At 44.5% G+C, this 22,837-nt stretch overlaps 1 protein-coding gene across 2 annotated transcripts in view; it reads left to right on the forward strand.

The window, feature by feature from the left end:
• B3GNT9 (UDP-GlcNAc:betaGal beta-1,3-N-acetylglucosaminyltransferase 9) overlaps window positions 1–20,904 on the forward strand; it is a 29,202-nt gene extending 8,298 nt beyond the window's left edge. Inside the window, exons 1-2 of one of the 2 annotated variants that reach the window (XM_066583795.1) lie at window positions 7,839–7,980; window positions 17,749–20,904. In XM_066583795.1, coding sequence (XP_066439892.1) covers window positions 17,809–19,053 — 1,245 coding nt within the window. In that variant the 5' untranslated portion in view covers window positions 7,839–7,980; window positions 17,749–17,808 and the 3' untranslated portion in view covers window positions 19,054–20,904. Of the gene's footprint in view, window positions 1–7,838; window positions 7,981–17,748 lie in introns of those variants that run through there. The other variant, XM_066583794.1, reaches the window with a different exon arrangement.
• Window positions 20,905–22,837: the final 1,933 nt, after the last annotated feature.

Here is a 22,837-nt window from a genome sequence, read left to right on the forward strand (position 1 = left end):
TTCCAGCCAATCAGGAGGCTGGAATCGGCAATGGAACGCACAGAGCCCACGGTGCACCATGGGAGAAGACCTGCGGTCCACCGTGGGTGAAGATCCCGGCGGCCATCTTCGCAAGGTAAGTAAGAAGTCACTGGAGCGCGGGGATTCGGGTAAGTACTATCCGGTTTTTTTTTTTTAAACCCCTGCATCGGGTTTGTCTCGCGCCGAACGGGGGGGCTATTGAAAAAAAAAAAACCCGTTTCGGCGCGGGACAACCCCTTTAATTCTAGTCTGAAAGGCACAAACTAATGAGCGCTCCAGCGCTCCGAGAGTCCTGAGAACTTTCTGGTATTGTCATAAGTTGAAATAAAGTTAATTTGTGCCAAACTACAAAAAATGCATTGTACACTTTGAATCGGGATAATGTACAAGGTTTCTCTCCAAGCAGCAGTGAGGCTTGTTTGCTCTTCTGAGTGCAGCGCCCCCTTGTGTGAGGGAATTGTATGGTAGTCAATGATACATTTGGAGACATTCCTTCTTTGTCTTGGTCTTCTAGTATCTCGAAATGTCAAGTTCGTGAGTAGATGTGAATGTGATTAATCACGGTGGAACACAAAGGGCTCCGTCACACGGATGTACTTTTGCGCATGAAAATTTAGGACAAGCAATATGAAGAAAATTGAACCAATTGATTGAATGGGTTCATTCACATGTGCGTATTTGCGTCCGCAATCCAGTCATGGAAAACCCCCCACAGCACGCTCTGTTTTACTGCGCAGGGAAAGAACATATCTTGAACTCGTTAAACTAATTGGCCGCTTCAATGGGTGAGAGTGTCAGTGTGTGCTTTTTTCGCGCTCGCAATTGCAGTAAAGAACTCTGTTGCGCACGCGAATATGCAACGCTCGATGTGCATAAACATGGCGCAAATAAATATATGTTTGTGTGACACAGATGGAGGAGTGAAGATTCTGTAGCTCAAATAGAGGTTTTAGGAGAGTGATTTTTGAAGTCATTCCTGGTTGAGAGAGGATGGTGTAGGTCCAATTTCCTCTTGAAGCAGGACGAAGGACCACTTGGCCACTAATTTTTCCGCTTCTTTAGGAGAAGATATGTTAAGAGTGATTCCATTCTTGAAGATCAAAAGTTTCACTGGAAAACTCCATTTGTAGGGGATTTTTTTCATCTGTTATATAGTTTTGGATATTTTGCAAAGCCTCTTCTCTTCGCTGGTAGAGTAGGAGACGGGCCTGAGAAGAGAGGGATCTCTTGAAAACGTTCTGCTAAGTTTTTAACTTCTGAAGAGGCCTTTAAAAGTGCACCTAAAAGTGGTGGAAATGTAATCTAGCAGGTACATCTCTAGGAACTCCTGTAGGTATACTTTTAGGTACCCTCTCAGCTTTATCAATCAGAAGATCGTCTTCTCTTGCACCAGAGATGATAGCAAGTTCTGGTATATTTCTGAATTCTATATTGTTTCTGCCAAATCTGCTCGTTTCAGCTTTATTGCTGCAATATCATCCTCTGCTTCATTATGAGCTGCCACAAATTCCTTCATTTCCTCTTGAAGATGTGCAGCCCGATCACCTCTAGCTATAATATCCACATGGATAGATAGAACAGCTTCTTTAATGTCTCTTTGAATTGTATCTTTGAAGTCTGGAGACATTACTTTTAACGCTGTAGATCTGATGTAATCTGGTAATCTATTGTGCAATACAGGAGAAATGTGTAACAGTATGAAGTTTGCTTAAATATCATGTGGAGGAGATGAAGTTGTGATGGATCCCTGTGATATAATTTTGTCTTCTGGAACCTTGAGATGTTTGAGACATAGCACAGGTCTCAGTAAGGAGGATGTCATCTGCTCCTTAGTGCATAGCAGTAGACACAGCTGAGAAAAATGCCGTCTAGGAATGTTAAAGGGGTTTTCCAGGGAAATACTATTGATTTCCACTTGTGTCGAAGAAAACACCTTTTGCCATAGCTATCGGCGATATTTGCTGCAGAATCCGGAGGTGGACGCTTGCTCCAAATTCTGCAATGCAAGTATGGCGGTGTGGGCATAAAGGAGGAAAATGTTTTAACAGATGACAAATTTGGAAATATTTAAAAAATATCTAGTTGAGGGATTTTAAATCTAGAAATCCGGCAAGTAAATATTTATTTCACTTGTATTGGGGTGAGTGGAGGAGTACCAGCGCAGCAAGCCACTGGTAAGGAGATTGGTGCGGAGGCTTCTGCTCCAACCCCTGAGTATTTGGAGCAGAAGTCTCCGCGCTGACCTTCCATATAGTGGCCGACACTTGTAACTGCAGGCAAGGCTCTCATTTATTTCAAGCGCCGGCCATTATACAGACGTCGGTGCAGAGGCTTCCACTCTGACATCTGTGTTATTGCAGTGCTGACAGCATGCACCCGCTCAGCTGATCGCTCAGGGTCCCGAGTGACGGACCCCAGCCGATCAACTATTGATGACCTATCCTGATGATAGGTCATCAGTAGTATTTCATTGGAAAACCACTTTCTTTTTGTCTTTTTTTATGCTTTTTATTGCGAAGAGAAAAGAAAAATATAGCAAAGAAGTAGGCCTAGTTAAAATAAGCGGAGCAGACCCCTCTCTTCGTGCTGCTTGATAACACGGTGCTCTTCGTTAAATGCAATAGATCATGATGAATATGATCCTAGAAAACATTGGGCCAATAGCTCTTTGGCATAGATCTCAAAAATATTGGGGCTAAAGCCTCTATAATTATGACCAATGTCTGTTCATGTTCCCCTTAGATACATTGGGGTCTTATAATATAGAACATCACAGCAATTATATATAAGTTTGTTAACTCTGGGGTTGTGGAGAGTGGAGTTTATTTGTATCACATCCACTCACCTTCCAGGACCAACAGGAACCTCCAGGCAGCGAAGTTGAACAGGACTGTAAAGGCCCTGAAACTCTGGATCAGCAGGATCCGGCAATCAGTGCCAAGTAGTTGACAGCCTCTGAGGTGGTGCGTTCAGGCACCGCAGCTCACAGTTGGAGCTGGATAGTAGAGCAGCATCTGAGACTCACTCGTTTACGTATGGGTACAGATGGGGGAAAGGGGCCCAGCTTAACATTTGAACCCTGGCTCCTGAGCCTTTAGTTATGCTCCTGACTCTCAGCAGTGCACCGCAGGGACAAAAAGACCCCTTGCAGAGCTCGGAAGACACTCCACCTGGCTAGTATCCTCAGTACTCTGCTGCATGGAGTATGACAGGAAGGGCGGCCTTCACAGTCATCGCCACCTCAGTAGAGAATTCCAGGTACCACATGTGGAATAGACCGCAGTCAGCCCCTGGAGCCCACAGTCAGCAGATCACCCAGCGAAACAGTCCAGGCGCCTAACTTTTTTGAACTTTTTTTTTTCTACAATATTCTTTAGTCCCTCAAGAGGACTTGAAGATGCCATAGTTCAATCACTAGGATAGTACACTGCATTACTTGTGTAGTGCCTTCTACTAAACCTTTGACAGCAGCCTATTAGACTCTGCGGTAGGTGGGGTTTAATAGGCTGAGTTACATGGCAGACACAGAGGTCTTTGTCAGGCCTTTGCCTGCCATGGAAACCCATTGGTACATTGCAGTCACATTACAGAGTGTTGATGGGTGACAGGAGGAGCCTCTTTTCTCTGTCATTTCTTACATTCTGCAGTTGCTATTGACTGTGGCATGTAAGGGGTTAAACTGCCAGGATCTGAGGTTTCTCCTTTTTTGGTGGTTATTACAGGAGCCTGGCTGTCAGTAGTCAGCCAAGCCATCACCTGAAAAAGATATATGTGTGTGTTTAAAGCACATTAGTGACCGCGGTAAAAAGGCATATGGGCCGTTACTAAGGGAAATGCCTCATCAGAAAATCATCTATTGTACAAACTCATTTTTTTTATGTTAAACATACTTTTTAAGAATTTTTGGTGATTTTTTTTTCTTTTCATTTTCGTTATCACAATCTAGATTTTTTAAAAATCCTAAAATCTTGCAGTTTTCACACTGACCACTAAACCTAATTATAGTCTGCACTATTGATCTTAAATATTCCTTTAGAAAAAATGCAAAAATATTCTAGAGTTGATACCTTTATTGGCTTAAAGTGCAAGCTTTCAAGGCTACTAAGCCTCTTCCTGAGGCTGGTGACATTAGCCTGATGAAGAGGCCTAGCAGCCTTAAAAACTTGCATATATAATTTTGCTGGTTAATCAATAAAGGTATCGCCTCTATAATGTGGTGTAGAGCAAACGTTTCAGTAGTCATCTCAATATTAATTCAGATAGGATCATAATGAATGGTAACACCTATATATAGATAACAGAGTATTAGAGATGAGCGAGCGTTCTCGTTAAGGCAAATTACTGAAGCGAGTATCGCCATTTTCGAGTACACGCCTGCTTATTAGAAAAGATTCGGCTGGGGTGAGCGGTTAGTTGCAGGAGTGAGAGGGGGGAGCAGGGGGGGGAGACAGAGAGATCTCCCCCCCCCCCCCCCGTTCCTCCCCGCCACCCCCCGAATCTTTTCGGGCAAGCAGGCATGTACTCGAAAATGGCGATACTTGCTCCAGTAATTTGCCTTAACGAATATGCTCCCTTGTCTCTACGTAGCATCCATCATTCACAATAGGTGATGTCACAACTCACCTCCTCCCCCCCTCTGCACAGGTCATAAAGCATGCCCACAACACCCTCCTATAGAAGTCAACGTGTAAGGTCCTATCTATTGAGCCTATGCCCCACAAGGCTGCTGTCAATCGCAACTCTAAATGCTGTTAACCATAACTAGGCAAGATAGCCACTCCCATAGTCATGTAGAGAAAATACAATTTTAAAAAATCTACAATTAGAAGATAAAAACAGATTAAAATTGGCAAATGTTTCACAATTTGGTAAAAACAATATAGGTGGTCTATTCCCTTTAAATCCCGAGCCGCATTTAGTCGTGTACTCACTCAGCAGATGAGTAATTTCCCCTTTAGTCATGTTAGACCATTTGGCTCTGTATCTGATGTCGATTGTGGAAGAATATCTGGTTCGCAGATGAGAAGTTTGTGCCAAATTAGCTCCTAAACGGCTGATGTTGGAAAGACGTGAAGTGATGTCACTGCAGAAAGTTATATAAATATGGCTGCAGTGTCTACAGTTACAGGGTGGAAAATAACTGGATCGAAACAAGTCAACCATTCTTTAGTCGTATCTGTACTGTTTTAAGGCTGGGTTCACACCTGCGTTAGGGTCAGTTCGGTGTTTCTGTCTCTGTGCTCTTTTTTTGGAGAAGGGGAACTGAAATAAAATGGAGAAAAACATAATGCATTTTTTCCCCCATTGATATCGATGGGGTTTAAAAAAAAAACAAAAAACGGGAAGCAAACAGAAAGGCTTCCGTGTGCTTTCATTCTGTTAGGCTTCCGTTTCTTTGAACAGGAAAATAGTGCAGTTTGTAGCACTATTTTTCTGTTAAAAAACTGGAAACCTGACGGAATGGAAGCAAACGGAAGCCCATCTGTTTGCTTTAGTTTTTTAAAACCCCATTGAGATCAATAGGGAAAAAATTAGAGATGAGCGAGCACGCTCGTTTGAGGCTGATGCTTGAGATAGCATCGGTCTTTTCGATTACTAGTCTGAGCATCATGCTGTGACAGCAGTGGCAGGGGACTCCCCGTGGTAAGGATTTTCAAGGGAGGGCACGCTACTTCTCCTTGTCTTCCGGCCAGGATTTAAAAATCCTTCCCCCCTGAAAGTGCTTGAGGATAGGAAGATAGGTCATGAACAACTCATTGGCATGGATCTGCTGATCCTCTGGCCCGCTTTCAGTGCCGCGGGCCGTTGTTGTCATCATCAGGGCCAGAAGTGTAATAGCTGGATTAACTCCCATTGATTTCAATGGTGGTGGAGTTGCCTATTACACTTCCAGTCCTGAACACCAATGACTCTGCGGTCCATAAACTTTTTTTTTTTGGCGCTCATAGGACCTGACAGGTAATCTTTAAAGGGTTAATGTGTTCGCTTCTTGCTAATCTACCAATTGTGTGTTATCCAGAAGTAAGAGAAGGGAGTGTAACTGTAGAGAAGGATTAGGCTGCACAGGGTGAGTTTAAAGGGAATGTACTACCTATATGTTTTACCATTCCAGTTTTCTCATCTGTTTTTCTGTACATGACTATGGGGGCGGCCATCTTGCCTGAGCTGCTGTCAGCAGCATTTAGGCTGGGTTCACACGTCCGGAATTTCACCGCAGAAAATCCGCTTGCGGACGCTAATCGCGGGATTAGCCAGCCATGTGGATTATCCGGCCACAGCATGCTCATTCTTTTTCTTCCTCCACTGCGGCCGCGCTCTTCCTATGGGAGCGCTGGCCGCAGCGGAAGAGCGAGCGGCGGGCCGCTTCAAAACCCGCGGCTAAGTGCCGACCTCCCCTTCATTCACCCAGGGACCGACCAGACCCCATTGTCTGGAGCAGTGGGGGTCCCAGCAATCAGACCCACATCGATCATAATGTTATCACCTATCCTGAGGTTAGAGGATAGCTTTATAACTTTGCATAACCCCTTTAAGAGTATTTGCAAAGTTTGTCCCTTTCTTTTAATACATGCACTTAGGGGATGTGCTGAAATAAAAAAAATCATCAGTACTTACCTCCCTCAGAAAATCCCAGAGCAGCTCCCGCTGTTAGCGCAGGCCAGAAGTCAGGTAACAACTGCACCCAACCAGAGGCCACAGCGTCACCTCTTGTTCTTATGCCATCAGTGTTCACATCCTGGGTGGCATGATGTCAGCAGCTTGGAATGGGATAATATGGCCTCTGATTGGCTGCAGTGGTCACTGGCCTGCGTTGACAGCGGGATATTCACTGGAGCTGCTTCTCTGATTCCCGGGGAAGAAGAGACATAGTAACATAGTATGCTAGGCTGAAAAAGACAAATGTCCATCCAGTTCAACCTGTTTCCGCCCACCCCCCTCCCTTTCATGTGATCCAGAGGAAGGCAAAAAAGGCAATCCCCTAATGAGCCAGAAGCCAATTTGCCCCACCCTTATGAAAAAAAGAAGACATCTAGCCCCGTCTTAAACTCCTCTATGGATTTTGCCATCACCACGTCCTCAGGCAGAGTTCCACAGTCTCACTGCTCTTACAGTAAAGAACCCCTTTCTATATTGGTGATGAAACCTGCTTTCCTCTAGACGTAGAGGATGCCTTCTTGTTACCGTCGCAGTCCTGGCTATAAACAGATCCTGGGAGAGATCCATGTATTGTCCCCTCATGTATTTATATATAGTTATTTAATCACCCCTTAGCCATCTTTTTTCCAGGGTGAATAATCCCAATTTGGATAGCCTCTCTGGGTATTCCAGTCCTCTCATTCCATTTATTAGTTTAGTTGCCCTTCTTTGAACCCCCTCAAGCACTGCAATATCCTTCCTGAGCACCGGTGACCAGAACTGTGCGCAGTATTCCATGTGGGGCCTGACGAGTGCCTTATATAGTGGGAGGATAATGTTCTCGTCCCTCGTCCCTATACCTCTTTTAATGCAGCCCAAGACTTTAATAGCTTTTGCAGCAGCTGACTGGGTGAAGGGTAATAAAGGTGTGGATACCCTTTAAGTGAAACCAATACTTCACACATTGACCTTCCGTTGCAGAAATTGGGGATGATGCAACCAAGATTATGAAAACTCCCAAGACCTTTCTGCACGGCTCAGTCTGTGCCTTGTTATCCAGTAGAACATTTCATTCCCTGGAGGACACCTCCCTTTCCACAGATAGTTCCAGGATAGATTTATTATTGACGATGTTTGCTCTTTAGCGCAAGGTAAAATATATTCGCCCACTGCCAAAATATTAGACCACTAAAGTAAGAAGGGGATCTGATGCTGCAGCCGGCACAGAGCGCGGTTACAGGGACGGACTCACAACGTCTTATCTCCTTAATATCGTTCTGCACCAGAAGCGTACTTGAAAGAGGATCCTTCTCCTTGGGTTTTGTGAGTATAATCTCCACCGCCATCCTGTGCTTCTACACATTTGATTACCCTCAAGCAAATATTTATTAAGTCCCCTTTTTTCCTTAATCTTGACCTGCTGTAAGGACGATCGGCTCCGACAGATGCTGCTTTTATTAGTGAAATATGTGGTGCAGAAGAGACAACAGGAAATAGCAGCACGACCAAGTCAGATCTTTGGGGCTTTACTCCTTAAGGCAATAGTATTGAACCTGTAGCTCTCCAGTTGTTGTAAGACGGCGTAGGTTCACACACAGGTTGCAGACCGCTGTCTAAGGCCGGTGACACGCGAGCGTATGCGTATTTTCGTGCGTTTCAGTGCAGCATTTTTTTAAAATGAACAATGCTTTTTTGCACACATCAGCATTTTTTACTGTACTTTTTGCGCCCACAAAGCATGTTCATTTGCACGCGGGAAACAAGGATACACCGAATTAAATGGCTAATTTAGTCTAATGAGTACCAGATGTGTTCTTTTTTCGGTGGAATTACGCATCCCCTTGCATATTGTACATGCATTTGCGCATCCTCCAGTGACTTCTATGGGGACTTTTGCTTCGCAAATGTGCAGGAAAATAGCGCATACTGCTTTTTTTTGTGACCGAAATGCACAAGAAAAATATGCGCAAAATCAATGTGTTTTAGTCTCTGCATTTTGCGTGCACAAAAACACCTGTGTAATTCCGGAAATAAAGGGGTTGTACCTAATTAGAAAAACATGGCGCTGTTCTTTCTACACCAGTTCCACACCTGTCCATAGGTTGTGTGTAGGGATGAGCGAGTATACTCGCTAAGGCACTACTCGCTCGAGTAATGGGCCTTAGCCGAGTATCTCCCCGCTCGTCCCTAAAGATTCGGGGGCCGCCGCAGCTGACAGGTGAGTTGCGGCGGGGAGCAGGGGAGAGCGGGCGGGAGAGAGGGAGAGAGAGATCTCCCTTCCGTTCCTCCCTGCTCTCCCCCGCAGCTCCCCACCCTGCGCCGCCACCCGAATCTTTAGGGACGAGCAGGGAGATACTCGGCTAAGGCACATTACTCGAGCGAGTAGTGCCTTAGCGAGTATACTCGCTCCTCCCTAGTTGTGTGTGATATTCCAGCTCAGCCCTCTTCACTTCAGTACAGCCGAGCTGCAATACAATGGACAGGTTTTTGGAATAAAGCAGCTGTTTTTCTACATCCGAACAACTTCGTTAAAATCATTGCAGAAATAAACAGCCAACTCTCATATAAGTGCATTAGGCTAGGGGAAAGATATACAGTAAATTATGGGTTTGATTTAGGTTAAAGGGGTATTCTAGACTTTTACTATTGATGACCTAGCCTCAGCTGATCCTCTGGCCTGCTGTCAGTGCAGCAGGGCCAGATGTTATTGGTGCTCAGGGCCAGAAGTGTAATAGACGGCTTCCCTCCTGTTGAAATTAATGGGAGTGATGCCTTCCATTACACTTCCGGGCTTCTCAATGCAATCAGAGCCAAGAGTGTAATAGGGGGCAATCGTTCCTATTGATTTCAATGGGAGCAAAGCTATCTATTACACTTCTGCCGCTGACCACTGTTGCGGACATCTGGCCCCACTGCACTGACCGCAGGATTGAAGATCAGCTGATCACGGGGGATCCTGAGTGGCGGACCCCCACTAATTAATTATTGATGACCTATCCTAAGGATAGGTGATTAAGTATGCTGCGGCCGAGGCTGAGGCTAGCCGTTGAGGGGGAGACCACGGAAATCAAGATGGATGTCATGGGTGGCTCTGCGATCTCCCCCGACAATAGCGGCAAAGGGCCTAGCTCAGTCACGTGCAGTGGAACAGGGGTAAGAATTGTAGCAGTTCGTTTTAACAGGGTTGTCACAGTGACACCTGATGATGATGATGATGATGAAATAATTGAAAAGAGTCCATGTAGCTTTGTGGTAAACCGAAGGTACACAGTTTACTCATCACTTTTAGATAAAATCGGTCCAACAAGTACAGTTCACAGTGATTCAGTCTGACTTGGCGAATCAACGTTGCTCTCTAACAGAAAAGACTTTCTCTTCGACGCTCTCTCTCTCTTTCCTTTGTTTAAGGTTACTCAAGAAAGGATTTCCAGCAGTCCTAGTTATCTGGGGGAGAGGGTTTGTTTCCCAAGGATTAAGTTAACTAGTAATGGAGAAAGTGTGGTAGGACTGCTTTCATCTCCCTGGCTATACATCACTGTTGTGTAGGCAGATTTCAGTTCTGTTTCCTCTACTCTGCGCTCAATTCTGTACCTTTTAGTACTACTAGTCTTCACTCTGGCAGCGTGACTTCGGCAGCTCGACTCCACACCTCTCCTCTCTGGACACCTCCCAAACACTCTCCTCTCTCTAACTCCTCGTTCACTTCCTGCTCATTTTCCTTCACTTTCTCACTAACCACACCCCACATCCTGCCTCGCCTTGTTCACTTTCTCGGGCTTGTCTTTTCTTCTCCCCCTCTACCAATCAGGGATTTCTATGGCAGCAGCCAATCTGGAGCAAGCTGTACCTGGGCAGAATAGCGTAAGCCCGTGAAGAAGGGGGAAGAGAGAGTCTCTCCTCCGCACGATACCTTCTATGTCTCCACAGGAGCACATAGATATTACAGGACTTAAAGGGGTTGTCCCGCGCCGAAACGGGGTTTTTTTTTTTCAACCCCCCCCCCCCCCCCCCCGTTCGGCGCGAGACAACCCCGATGCAGGGACCTAAAGAAAGCTTACCGGAGCGCTTACCTTAATCCCCGCGCTCCGGTGACTTCTATACTTACCGGTGAAGATGGCCGCCGGGATCCTCTTCCTCCGTGGACCGCAGCTCTTCTGTGCGGTCCATTGCCGATTCCAGCCTCCTGATTGGCTGGAATCGGCACGTGACGGGGCGGAGCTACACGGAGCCCCATAGAGAACAGGAGAAGACCCGGACTGCGCAAGCGCGGCTAATTTGGCCATCGGAGGGCGAAAATTAGTCGGCTCCATGGGAACGAGGACGCTAGCAACGGAGCAGGTAAGTATAAAACTTTTTATAACTTCTGTATGGCTCATAATTAATGCACAATGTATATTACAAAGTGCATTAATATGGCCATACAGAAGTGTATAGACCCACTTGCTGCCGCGGGACAACCCCTTTAAGATTGTGTGGCTATCCTGTAGGACCCTCCGAGCCACTACAAGTGTGAATGCCTAGAATACCCCTTTAAGTCATCTTTCCATTGAAGTTATTGTAAATGTGATTCCTTCTGTAGCTAAACAGTGGAATATGTATCTGTAGGACCAGCCCTTTCCCAGTTTTACATAAATGCTGATTAATCGATGTATAAATGAAATGTTCTCCTACTCCCTAATATTCTGTGGGAGGAACTTCTTAATCAATGTGCACCAGGTTTTAATTTATATAAAAGGTCATAGATTTGGGTGGATACCACTTTTGTGACATTTTGCAGTTCCCTCACCAGTTTTCAAAAGTGACAAGGAAAAGTGGGTGGGGAGTAGTACGGAGGCCTCCGCAGAATGACAGATTTACCATGATTTATGAGAGAAATTATGGCACAAATCTACTCCTGCTCATAGCTGGCATAGATTTACTTTTCTGCCAGACAGTCAAAATATTCACCAAATTTATTAAGAGGTTGTGAGAGAATGTATCATGATGAAGGTTTACGCCTGTTAACAAATTTGGCACATTTCTTTCCAGTGGAATCAACTATCAGTTTTCTATAGAGTTATGGATTCAATATAGAATATAATTTGGTTCCAAGATGAAAATATTGTATGTTGAAGGACCACTGCACAGTGAAACTTCTCCAAAAGACCACCTCTTTGAGAGGGCCACCTCTCTAGAAAACTATCTGGGTGGTTGTCTCAAAAAGTTGTCGTTGCGTCTACCGTGTGGTCTGGGGCGAGCATCATTTTGCAAGCACCTGCACTTGATACAATTTTAAGTCATGCTCTTATAACTTTTCAGTCCTTAATTATCCGGTAGAGCAGGACTATATCCACTACCTAGTGATCCAACAGTGAAGTATTCTGTCCAACATATCCTGAAAATGAAATACACAGTGCCCAGTTGGAACTACAATAGTAACCAAGTTAGCTGTCCATTAGTCTTCTCTGAACTAGATAGTTGCAAAAAAAAAGTATGTGAACCCTTTGGAATGACCTCCATTTCTACCTTGATTAATAAATATGGTCTGATTTATTATCTAAGTCATAATTATAGACATACACAATCTAACTAAACGAAGAACACACACATAGTTGTAACATTCATATATTTTATGGGCTCAGTGAGTAAGTTTAGAAATGACAGGGAGAAAAAGTAAATGAACCTTTTGTGTTAACTACTTCTCCAAGAGCAAATTGGAAAATGCGTTTTAGATAAGGAGATAAGATTGGAAATGTGGATTTCATAGGTGCTTTGCCCATGATGAAAAGGCATACAAAGCCTGGTTGCTGAAAAATCTGTTCTTCTAAAAAAAAAAATCGTTAGTTTAACATGCTTCAATACAAAAAACTTTCTGAAGACATGTTGTAGAGAGGCATGAAGCTGGAAAAGGCTACAAAAGCATCGCTAGAGACCTGGGTATACATCAAACCACGGTTATACAAATTCTATAGCTATTAACAGTATTTCAAATTACTTGACAGAAGACAAATCAGGGACTTATATTTAATTTTAGACTTTTTGATTTGAGGATTAAATCTTTAAACAAAGCAACGCAATAGTTGGAACTTCTTCATAACCGAATCTATATGGCTGCTTATCACCATGCAGAAAGCAGTTTTGCAGTCCTAACAACATTCATTCAGAATGCAATGGAAAGTGTCCGTTAGGCAAACAAAACACGTGTCTGAAATGAAAATCATTTCTGTCATATCCATGTTGCAGGCATCCCTTTCCTGGAGAGACTAGCAGAGTCTGGCAGACACCAAACCTTCCTGCTCTCAGGCGCTCATAAAGTTCGCACTTTGGTTTTAAGCCGTAGACCTGGAAAATAAACGCTCATTGTACTCTTGAAAGTTTATATTACAGATTGGTCGTATTCCACTGAACATGTTTAATACTAATGTATTATGCACCCATGCCGTCCTATAATAAAAGCAACAGGATTCTCCCAGAAAGCTTGTAAAATGAATCACTGGGGAAGATTATTAAACATAGGAAAAAATTGGATTGATTGCCAAACTGCGCAGTTTTGGCAACTGGTTCTTAGAAGTTTAAGAGATCCTACTTTCCATAACCAGGCTGACTTCCAGACATACTTCCCAGCTGTTCCAGCCAGAACTGAAAATGCAGCTTTTAAGGCTGACTCATATAAAACATTCACCCTTTGCTGCCTGGGGACCAATCCGAACTCATTAAATATTTTTACAACAGTCCTCATTTTACACCAAAAGAACATTAAAATGAATAGCCTTTATGAACCCAATAGGGACCAAGAGCTGTAACTATATGGTGTGTGGTCCTGAGCTTTAATAGTAAAAATATGGCATGGGATTAAAGCCCCTGCAATATTACAGGAGCAGGTTGGGTCAGTGACAGCCGAGGACCCGAAGGAGTAGCGTTTTTTTTTCAGTGACAGCCGAGGACCCAAAGGAGAAGCGTTTTTTTTTTTACAGCTTCTGCCTCCTCTTTTGTGGGCTATATAGTGCTCAATGAGCGTTATGCAGTGAACAGAGAAAGCGGAAGTGCCACTACTGCTATTCGATCTAGCGATCACAGGATCGCCGGGTGCCCACTGGCATGGCAGAGCTGTAGGGTTTTAGCAGACCCAGAATACAGCTCCGCCACTGACTATTGTCACAACACGGGGTTGTTTTTCACTGTAACTGGGAAGCCTATGGATTTAGCTCCTATGGATGCCCCAGCTACAGTGGAAAAATGTAAAATAGAAAAAGATTTACAGTGCGACTGTCCACCTATAAGACATCATTGGGGACACCGATGTTAAAAAAATATTGTTACAAAGACAAGTAAAAGTAATTACAGAATAAAATGTAAAAAAAAATCTATGTATATAATAAAGAAAACGACTGACCGCTGACGCCAACCTAAACGGTCGCCATTTCAGCCCTGTAATCAGACTATACAAAATATATAGAAAAACATTTGAAACAAAATGGGGAACCCAACTCTGTACTTCATTTATAAAATTTGTATAATGTATGCTAAAATAAACTATAAATTAAAAAAAAATATATTTTTTTTTAGCTTTTTACCCATAATAAAACAAAAAAGTGTAAAACAAATCAGTGAAAAAAAAGATATTAAAAAAAAAGCCCTGTATGTCCCAAATAAACAAAAATGCAGCAAAAATAATTTTGGTAGGTGAAGGAAAAAAATAGGGACTTAAAACCACCACATGGGTAAAATCCCTAAAAACTGTCTGGTCCTTTAGGACTGAAACACCCTGGTCCTTAAGGGGTTAATCGATACAAGCTGCATCTCTAAAGACTCCGCTATACTTACTGCTCCTTGAACTACAGTTTTTAGCTTTATAGGAGACATCATGCAGTAATTTATGAGGTTGTTTAGTTCTATTTTGTTTCACTATCAACAGCTGGATAAGATAAATTATGTCTAAGAGACCCAACAGAACGGCGGCTCTCCTGGGCTTCATCCTGGATTGTGAGCTGCTAGGAGGAATCATTGGCTGAAACTTTGGTTTTCAAAAAAAAACAAAAAACATTTTAGGGACAATTGTCTACAGCACAATTTATTATTTTCTGTGTTTAGATACCGAGAGTCAAATCATTCTCTGTGGTAGGAAGTTCTATCTTTGTGATGTAGTGGACATCTGTAGGGAAGGGAGGAGATGGGTGGTGGTGTGACACCGGGCTCCAGATACGATGCAGCAGATGAAGTAACAAAGTTTACAATATTTATTAACAGAAATAGAAATAAATAATAATAGTTAAGCAATAATGGTTATGCCATCAAACCTTTTTACTTAGAATGACTTGTCACTAACTACAGCTAACTAGATTCTAAGGATAATACTTTCTGCACAATATAAAATAATCTTAAATTTGTATGGTACCAACTTATTCCGCAGCGCTTTCAGGCATGGGAAAAGACAGACAATACAACAATTACAATGCGAGATACAATCAGTTTGAACCAAATGGGTTGGGGGAGGTACAGGAGGTACAAGGGGGGGGGGGGGAGCAAGGCATGGGGAACACAGGCAGTAGGGGATTTCAGTTCTTAGAAAGCAAATGAGGGGGAGGCGGTAAGGGGATGCAGGAGCAGAGGTCGTATGTGATAGGCAGGATAGAAGGTGTGGGGAGCCATAAAGGGGGGCGGGGGACTAGGTTAGGGGATTTGGTATGCCTCCCTGAAGAAGTGCATTTTTAAGGCGCGTCTGAAATTTTGTGCATCGGGAATTGTCCGGATGCCTTGGGGTAGAGCGTTCCAGAGGATGGGTGCTGCTCTGGTGAAGTCCTGTAGGTGAGCATGTGTGGTTCGTATTATAGGGCATTTAGTCTGTGTGTGTTAGCGGATTGGAGTGAGCGGTCTGGATGGTGTACGGCCAGGAGGGAGGCGATGTATAGTGGTGCGGCGCCATGCAGAGCTTTGTGGGTGAGGTTGAGGAGTTTAAATTTAGTTCTGCAGTGGATGGGCAGCCAATGCAGCGACTGGCATAGTGCAGAGGCGTCTGAATAACGGCAGGATAGGAAAATGAGCCTAACTGCCGCATTTAGTATGGATTGGAGTGGAGCGAGTCTAGTGCGGGAAGGCCGATGAATAGCGAGTTGCAGTAGTCGAGTCGGGAGTAGATGAGGGGACCACGAGTGTCTTTAGCGTGTCCGTGGTGAGGAACGGACGTATTTTAGCAATATTTAGAAATAATAAAGGAGTCAGGTCACCAAGATCTATACAGATTACAGTTCTATATCAGATTTCAGTTCAAGTAACTCATGTATAACCAACAATGATGTAATAACATTATGGACATGCACCTTTTGGATTCTCCTATTGCTGTTACTGCTTTAGTAAGGGCTCCTCATTTTTGGCATGTATTAGGATATTCTTCAACGACAACTGTGATTTTGGAGTAAATGTGGAGCGTCCTCTCTAAGTCAAGTCATACAAATGTTGACACCCAATGATATTGCAACTATCTGAAGCCTGTCATGAACCCACATCACTGCATTTCTACCAGTAGCTGATAGTCCTGAGTTGAACAGCCATTTGATCCTAGTGACCCATTAAGCTCTGTTCTTTAGTTTGCATATTAACCCTATGTGACCACACCCTATAGCTACAGCATGGTAGGGGTTAACTATCAAATCTGGCTCAGGACTCAGTCATCAGCAGTTGTTTATTAGCAATTTAGCCAGGCTATACAACCTACAATCCAACTTTGCTAGGCTTTATGCGTCAAATACTGTCATACAGCCGAGCGCTCGGAGCGGAGGATGCAGAAGACAAGCTGGTTGCCCTTGCTTGTCTTCTGCATACAGCTGTTCCCCCGCTCCAAGCACCCGACTGTTATACAGCCAAGCACTCGGAGCAGAGGATGCAGAAGACAAGCAGGGTGTCCCCGCTTGTCTTCTGCATCCAGCTGTTCTCTGCTCGGAGCGCCTGGCTGTTATACAGTCGAGCGCTCCTTGCCAGGTATGGAGAACACAGCTGGACTGCTCTGTTCTTTATACCCAGCCTGTTATCAGGGACAGGATACAGCTGAAACAATAGTATCAGCTGTATCCCGCTGTGAATCCTTGATAAGGCTGATCACTTTATCTTTCAGCACGCTGAAAGACGATGATGAGCGACGGCTTAACGAAAACTGCACGATGTAAGTGCAGTTACACAACGATTATTGCTCAAAAGGCCGCCTGCAGACGAGCGGGTCGGATCCGGCAGCGAGAAATCTCGCCGCGCGATCCGACCCCAGAGCCTGCAGGGGCGAGCGCGTACTCACCCGCGCCTGGCGGCCCCGGCTCTTTGATGTGCCGGCTGCCGCGCAGCCGGCGCATGCGCAGACCGGAGCCGGCGGCCAGGTGAGTGCGTGCCCCGCACAAAATTAGAACATGCCGCGGTTTGTTTGCCGCGCGAGATTTCGCGCGGCCAAACCGCGGCCGTCTGCATAGGAGTGCGTATTGTAATGCACTCCTATGCAGACTTTCAGCGGCGGAAATCCCGCGGGAAATCCCGCGGCGGGATTTCCGCTCGTCTGCAGGCGGCCATAGACGGCTTTTAAGCAAATTCTGAGCGATAATTGTTGTGTCTAAATGGGCCTTAACTCTTTGGGATGCTATAGTTGATTGCTTACTTGAATTCTTTACCCAGCTACCAGTCTCTTCTCTAGATTTACCCTCTCCAAGTTTACGTTGCACTTAAACCTGGATTGTCTGACCTTGATACTGCCTGTAACGTATAGTTCCTCTCCTGCATTTTGACCTCCGCTCGCCCCAGACCTTTGTTTTGGGCTACAGGTTTATTCTGCTTCCTGTGACAAGGCCACTATATCTGAAGTAGCCATGGAGGCTGTGACCCACTTGTGATATAAGACATCAGCGTTAGAAGTCAACTTTGCTGAGGCCAAATTACATATATCACTAAGAGGTAATAATGCAGGTATATAGCACGAGCTCCTCATTAACAGTGGGTGAACTATCTTTCACTGAGTTACCAACACAGATGACATAACTCCTACCTATAACATAAATTACAACCCACTTTGTGTATTTACTGAATGCTACGCTCCCCTATAACCAGCATCTGCATAATACGGGTTTTCTTTTATTTCAGATGGGTTCAAATACCTCTTCATGACCTGAGAAACTAATACACTTCAATGGTCAGACAACAATGAGAGTTCGGCTGAAGGGAGAGGTCTTCTGCACTTTCGTCCTGCTGATTGCTTTGTGCACTTTACTATACGCTTTATTGAGACCAACACAACAAACATCTCCAGTGACGCCAAAGAAATCAAAGGTCTCATTGCCAACTGTAAAGCCAAAGACGTTCTTGGAATCTGAGGATAGTCCGAGTGAGAGCAAGCTGCTCTCAGAAGTCTACAATGCCCAGCAGACAAGTGAAGAGGTTAAGCCCAGCCCTACTTCTGCGCTGACAGTGCCACCTTTTGACTTCCAGCAGTATCTTAGGAACAAAGACTACCGCAACTTCACCCTGCTAATCAATCAGCCAAATAAATGTCACCAGCCACCAGGAGAATCCTTCCTTCTTATTGCTGTGAAATCCATCGTGGAAGATTTTGATCGGCGTGAAAGTGTCCGCAAGACTTGGGGCAGAGAAAGTGTCATCAATGGAGCTAAGGTCCGAAGAGTCTTCCTTTTGGGGACTCCCAGGAATAAAACAGCAGTGTCTATGTGGGAATCCCTCTTGCAGCAAGAAAGTCATTACTATAAAGATATTTTACTTTGGGATTTTCTGGATACTTTCTTCAATTTAACCTTGAAAGAGATCCACTTCCTTAGCTGGGCGGAGGAGTATTGCAGCAACGTCAAATTTGTCTTCAAGGGCGATGCTGATGTGTTTGTCAATGTAGAGAATCTTATTCATTTTCTGCAGTCTCAGGACCCCTCGGAGGATTTGTTCGTTGGGGACATTATAAACAATGCTAAGCCAATACGATCAAGGAAAAGCAAGTACTACATACCTGAAACAATGTATGGGCTAGGAATGTATCCAGCATATGCTGGTGGAGGAGGATTCTTAATGTCGGGAGTCACAATGAAAAAGTTGTCCAAGTCCTGCAATGAAGTAGAGCTTTTCCCTATAGATGATGTGTTTCTGGGCATGTGCTTGCAAAGGATTAATCTCACACCGGTGCTTCATGCGGGTTTTAAAACATTTGGTATTACAAAGCCCTCAGCCGCTCCGCACTTAGAGACATTTGATCCTTGCTTCTACCGGGATTTAATGGTGGTGCATAGCCTTAAGGCAGCCGAAATCTGGTTAATGTGGAATCTTCTCCATAGCCAACAACCACCATGTTCTCAAAGACAGAGGATAAAGAAACCTTTCCATTGGAAAAGAAAGAAGGCAAAACTCCCAATCAAAGCAGTAACCAGGGTTATGGACAAAAATTAAGGTCCTCATTATGAGAACAGTATGTTTTGGGGTACCCCAGCTAATGGGGTCTTAACATAATGACACAGACAAAAAGGTCCCAGAAGAATGGGATCTAGGCTACAAACTGGTTAAGGCCTCCTGCACACGGGTGGGTCAGACCCCACATACAGGATTCCCGCAGTGGAGTTCGACCCAGTGCCTGGCTGGTGACCCCAGCTTACCTCTCTGCCGTCTTCTCCTCTGTTGCTGATGTGCCGCCCGACGCACATGCGCAGCACAGATGACACAGCTGCCGCGACCATTCTGCAATGATGATTGCATAATGGCCACAGGGCGGACGGCTTCCATTGACTTCATGCTGCGAATTCTCCACTACGGGCAGAAAATCTCACTCAGTTTCCACTTGTGGGCAGAAAATCGCATATTGTCATAGCATGCTATGGGCTGGATTTGCTGCAGAATACGGAAGCGGAATCCTGCTCCAGATTTCGCAATGCAAATCCACCCGTGTGCAGGAGGCCTAAGGCAACCTGAAGTCAAGGCTTTCCTAAAACAGATTTGTGTAATCACACATACCTAGTCGATCCATGCAACAACCACTGCGCAGTAACTCTGCTTTCAAGATGCAGCCAAAGACTCCATTACAGCGTGGCTTGCAAATTAATTGTTAACTGACCTTTGATTGTTAACAGTCACATGTTTTGACCATGGGGCCATTAACAATCTGATAAGGCAATTCATTTGTGAGCCGCACCGACCTGGAGCTGCTGGCAGCATCCTCAGTCCCCTGGGACATCATTGCTGCATCGAACCCTACCCTTAAGCCATTAGGATGCTTTTAGTTGGGACCACTATTGAGTGCTTAAGCACCTGACAAGCATCCCGACGCTCCTATGCTTTCACACAGGAGTAATAGTAGTTAAGTGAATGGAGGTTGAGCACGCCAGAGATCTCTTGCGGCCGCCCGCATCCATTCACTGTTTGTACTGAGCGAGAAGTCACACATTAGTCGTTTTGTTTCACTGAGTTGACTAGCGACTAATCAGCGATTTTTCCAGTATCATGTTGGGTCCTGTGTTTACAAAGGACAACTATCAGTCACTCCTTTGAGCGATTGGTTTTTTTTGGCCTACAGTTGGCCCGTGTAAAAGTGCACGTAGACCTTTTATCACTCAGTACAAAACCTCTCTCCGATATAGATGTCCATCAGGATATATTTTGCAGCTTGATGCGCTCTTCACTATTGTGTCAGTAAAGGGAGTCAATAGCGATTTTTCTTTTTAATCGTTACATCCTGAGACTGATGATTCAATATAAAAAGTATATTTACTTTTTTTCTACATAGAGGAATATGAAAATCACTAGGAAATCTCTTGAGAAATCACTAGAGATGAGCGAACATACTCGTTTAGGGCGATTTCGCAATCGAGCACCGCTTTTTTCGAGTAACTGACTACTGGAGCGAAAATATTCGAGGGGCGCCGGGGGTGAGCGGGGGGTTGCAGAGGGGAGTGGGGGTGGGGAGAGAGAGAGAGCTCCCCCCTGTTACCCCCGGCTCCACCACACCGTCCCCCGAATCTTTTCGCTCGAGTAGTCAGTTACTCGAAAAAAAGCGATGCTCGATTGCGAAATCGCCCTAAACGAGTACGTTCGCTCATCTCTAGAAGTCACTCATTAATGTTTCGATAACTCTACAGAAAAAAGTATCACTATAAAGAGTCCATGTGTGGCCCTTCCCTTAGAGGGGGGCTTCAGAATTCCTCCTCAGTGCTTTCAGTGATGGATTTTTGTCTAATAGTGAAATAAACCAGTGACACATGACTTTCCCGTTGCATATCCAAGTCATCTTGTGTTGTAGTACCTCTGAAATCACTGTGTAGCCATGGATCTAATTGCCACTCTTTCCTCGTATACAAACTGTCATTTCATGAATAACTGCATTAGCTTTAGTAAGTACGCCATGTGTACAACTGACTATGGTGGGAGCAGATCTGAAAATGTATTAACTAACGTCTGTAATTTAACATGACAGCTAAAGCAAGTTCCAGTGAACCCATTAATCATCTTATTATCCACATGATATAGAGGTACTACATTTAACACCAAAATGGCATATGGACCTCATCGAGTAGGGTTCACTACTTAAGACCCCCTTTATGAGCTATAGCCACTGGTAAAGAAGAGCATTCACTTCGGAGGGCTTGAAACATCCTTTTATTGCATGATTTCCCATTCATTTTGTTAGGTGCTCTGCTCAGACACAATCCTCTGCTTCTGTGTCTGGCAGGCGAGGGCGTTGTCCTGCTCTCCCTGTTCACTGAACTTATATTTATTCTCTTCCAGCACTCCTAGGGTTAATTGCTTCTGGGCCTTTTGCTCAGCTGATGCACCTTTTCTAATCACCTCCCTATATAGCTGCCCTGGGCCTTTCAGACAATGCTGTAGTGTTGTTGTGTGATTCCTGTTCATACCTCCATGTTTAGCCGCTGCTCCGGCAGTTTCCTTGCTTTCTGCTCGTGTTCTGTGTCCTCCCTTCGTGTATCCTGCTGTCTCTTATTGTGAGTCTGCTTCTCTGTTTATTCTGGTCAGCCTGTACCTCCTTTGCTCCTGTGTGCCCCAGTATTGTTCTGTTTGTTTTATAGGTGTTCTGTCCTGTCAGAGTCAGTCAGCGCCTAGAAGACGACTGTGGGGGTCGTCCTTATTGGGACGAGTGCTCTGCTTATAGGCAGGGGTCTCCCCTCCAGGTTATTAGTTCAAGGCAAGATAGTTTCCCTAGTTTCCATCTACATACAGGGTTTGTACATCTGGTATCTTACCTCCCATGCTGGGGTCAGCTGTCAACCGTGCTGGACTACATCATCACCTACCTGGTAGGCTGACACAGTGGTTCCACATCCACAGTCGTTACGCACTTGACACAAGGGATGTGCAAGGGATGCCCCAGGGGAATCAACTGTGTACTGGAGGAGTGTAAAGCCAAACTCAGAGTAATCAGCTGACTGCCGTGGCTGCTTCTCTCGGATGTTGGCTGTCTTTGTTACACATCACATTAATGAAAGGGAACAGTGGTAAGTATAAATCTTTGCGTTGCCCTCTTTTCTCAGGTTTAAAATTTGTCAGCCACGTTGGTTCTAACCCAGCGTTCCCAGTAAAAGAAAACTAAGAAGTGGCTGAATAGAATTTTAAAGAGTTCCCGCACATTCCGATGACTTTTCAGAATAAACTGCCATGTGTACACATGAAGAATAATACTATATCTGGTCATTATAGGACTTATATTCTGTATTTTTCACCAGTTTTCCCCTCTGCAGGCTGTATTTCTTATTTTCAGGCTTCCCTGAGCTGGAGAGTGTAGACTAGCTGTTATGTTGTCTCCCATGCACTACACACACAGAAAATCAGGAAATGTTCTTCTCTATAACATAAAGCAATCATCAGCATCTTGGAAGTCAGCGTACAGCAGTACACAGTAGTGTAGATGGGATTCCAATAGCTGTAACTCAGTAAATCACTTACTATTAGCTGCAGCAACATCTATATAAATCTCTCTTCTTCCCTCTTCCGCCTTCTATGAGCAGAATGAGACAACACCCACTTGCCATTATCCATCTCAGTGTTTCTGTTACTAGAATGACTTTACTTGACAACAAGCATTGGACAACAAATTAGAAGGAAGTGAAACTCCTAGAGACCAGCACTTTAGAGTGATTTTTTTTTCAGAACAAAAATGTTATTTTAGGTAAAGTGATGTGCACTTTTGCTCGTTATCACATAAGCAGACTGTAATTCAAAGTGTGGTTAC

The sequence above is a fragment of the Eleutherodactylus coqui genome, chromosome 11 (assembly GCF_035609145.1).
Source record: "Eleutherodactylus coqui strain aEleCoq1 chromosome 11, aEleCoq1.hap1, whole genome shotgun sequence".
NCBI lineage: Eukaryota > Metazoa > Chordata > Amphibia > Anura > Eleutherodactylidae > Eleutherodactylus > Eleutherodactylus coqui.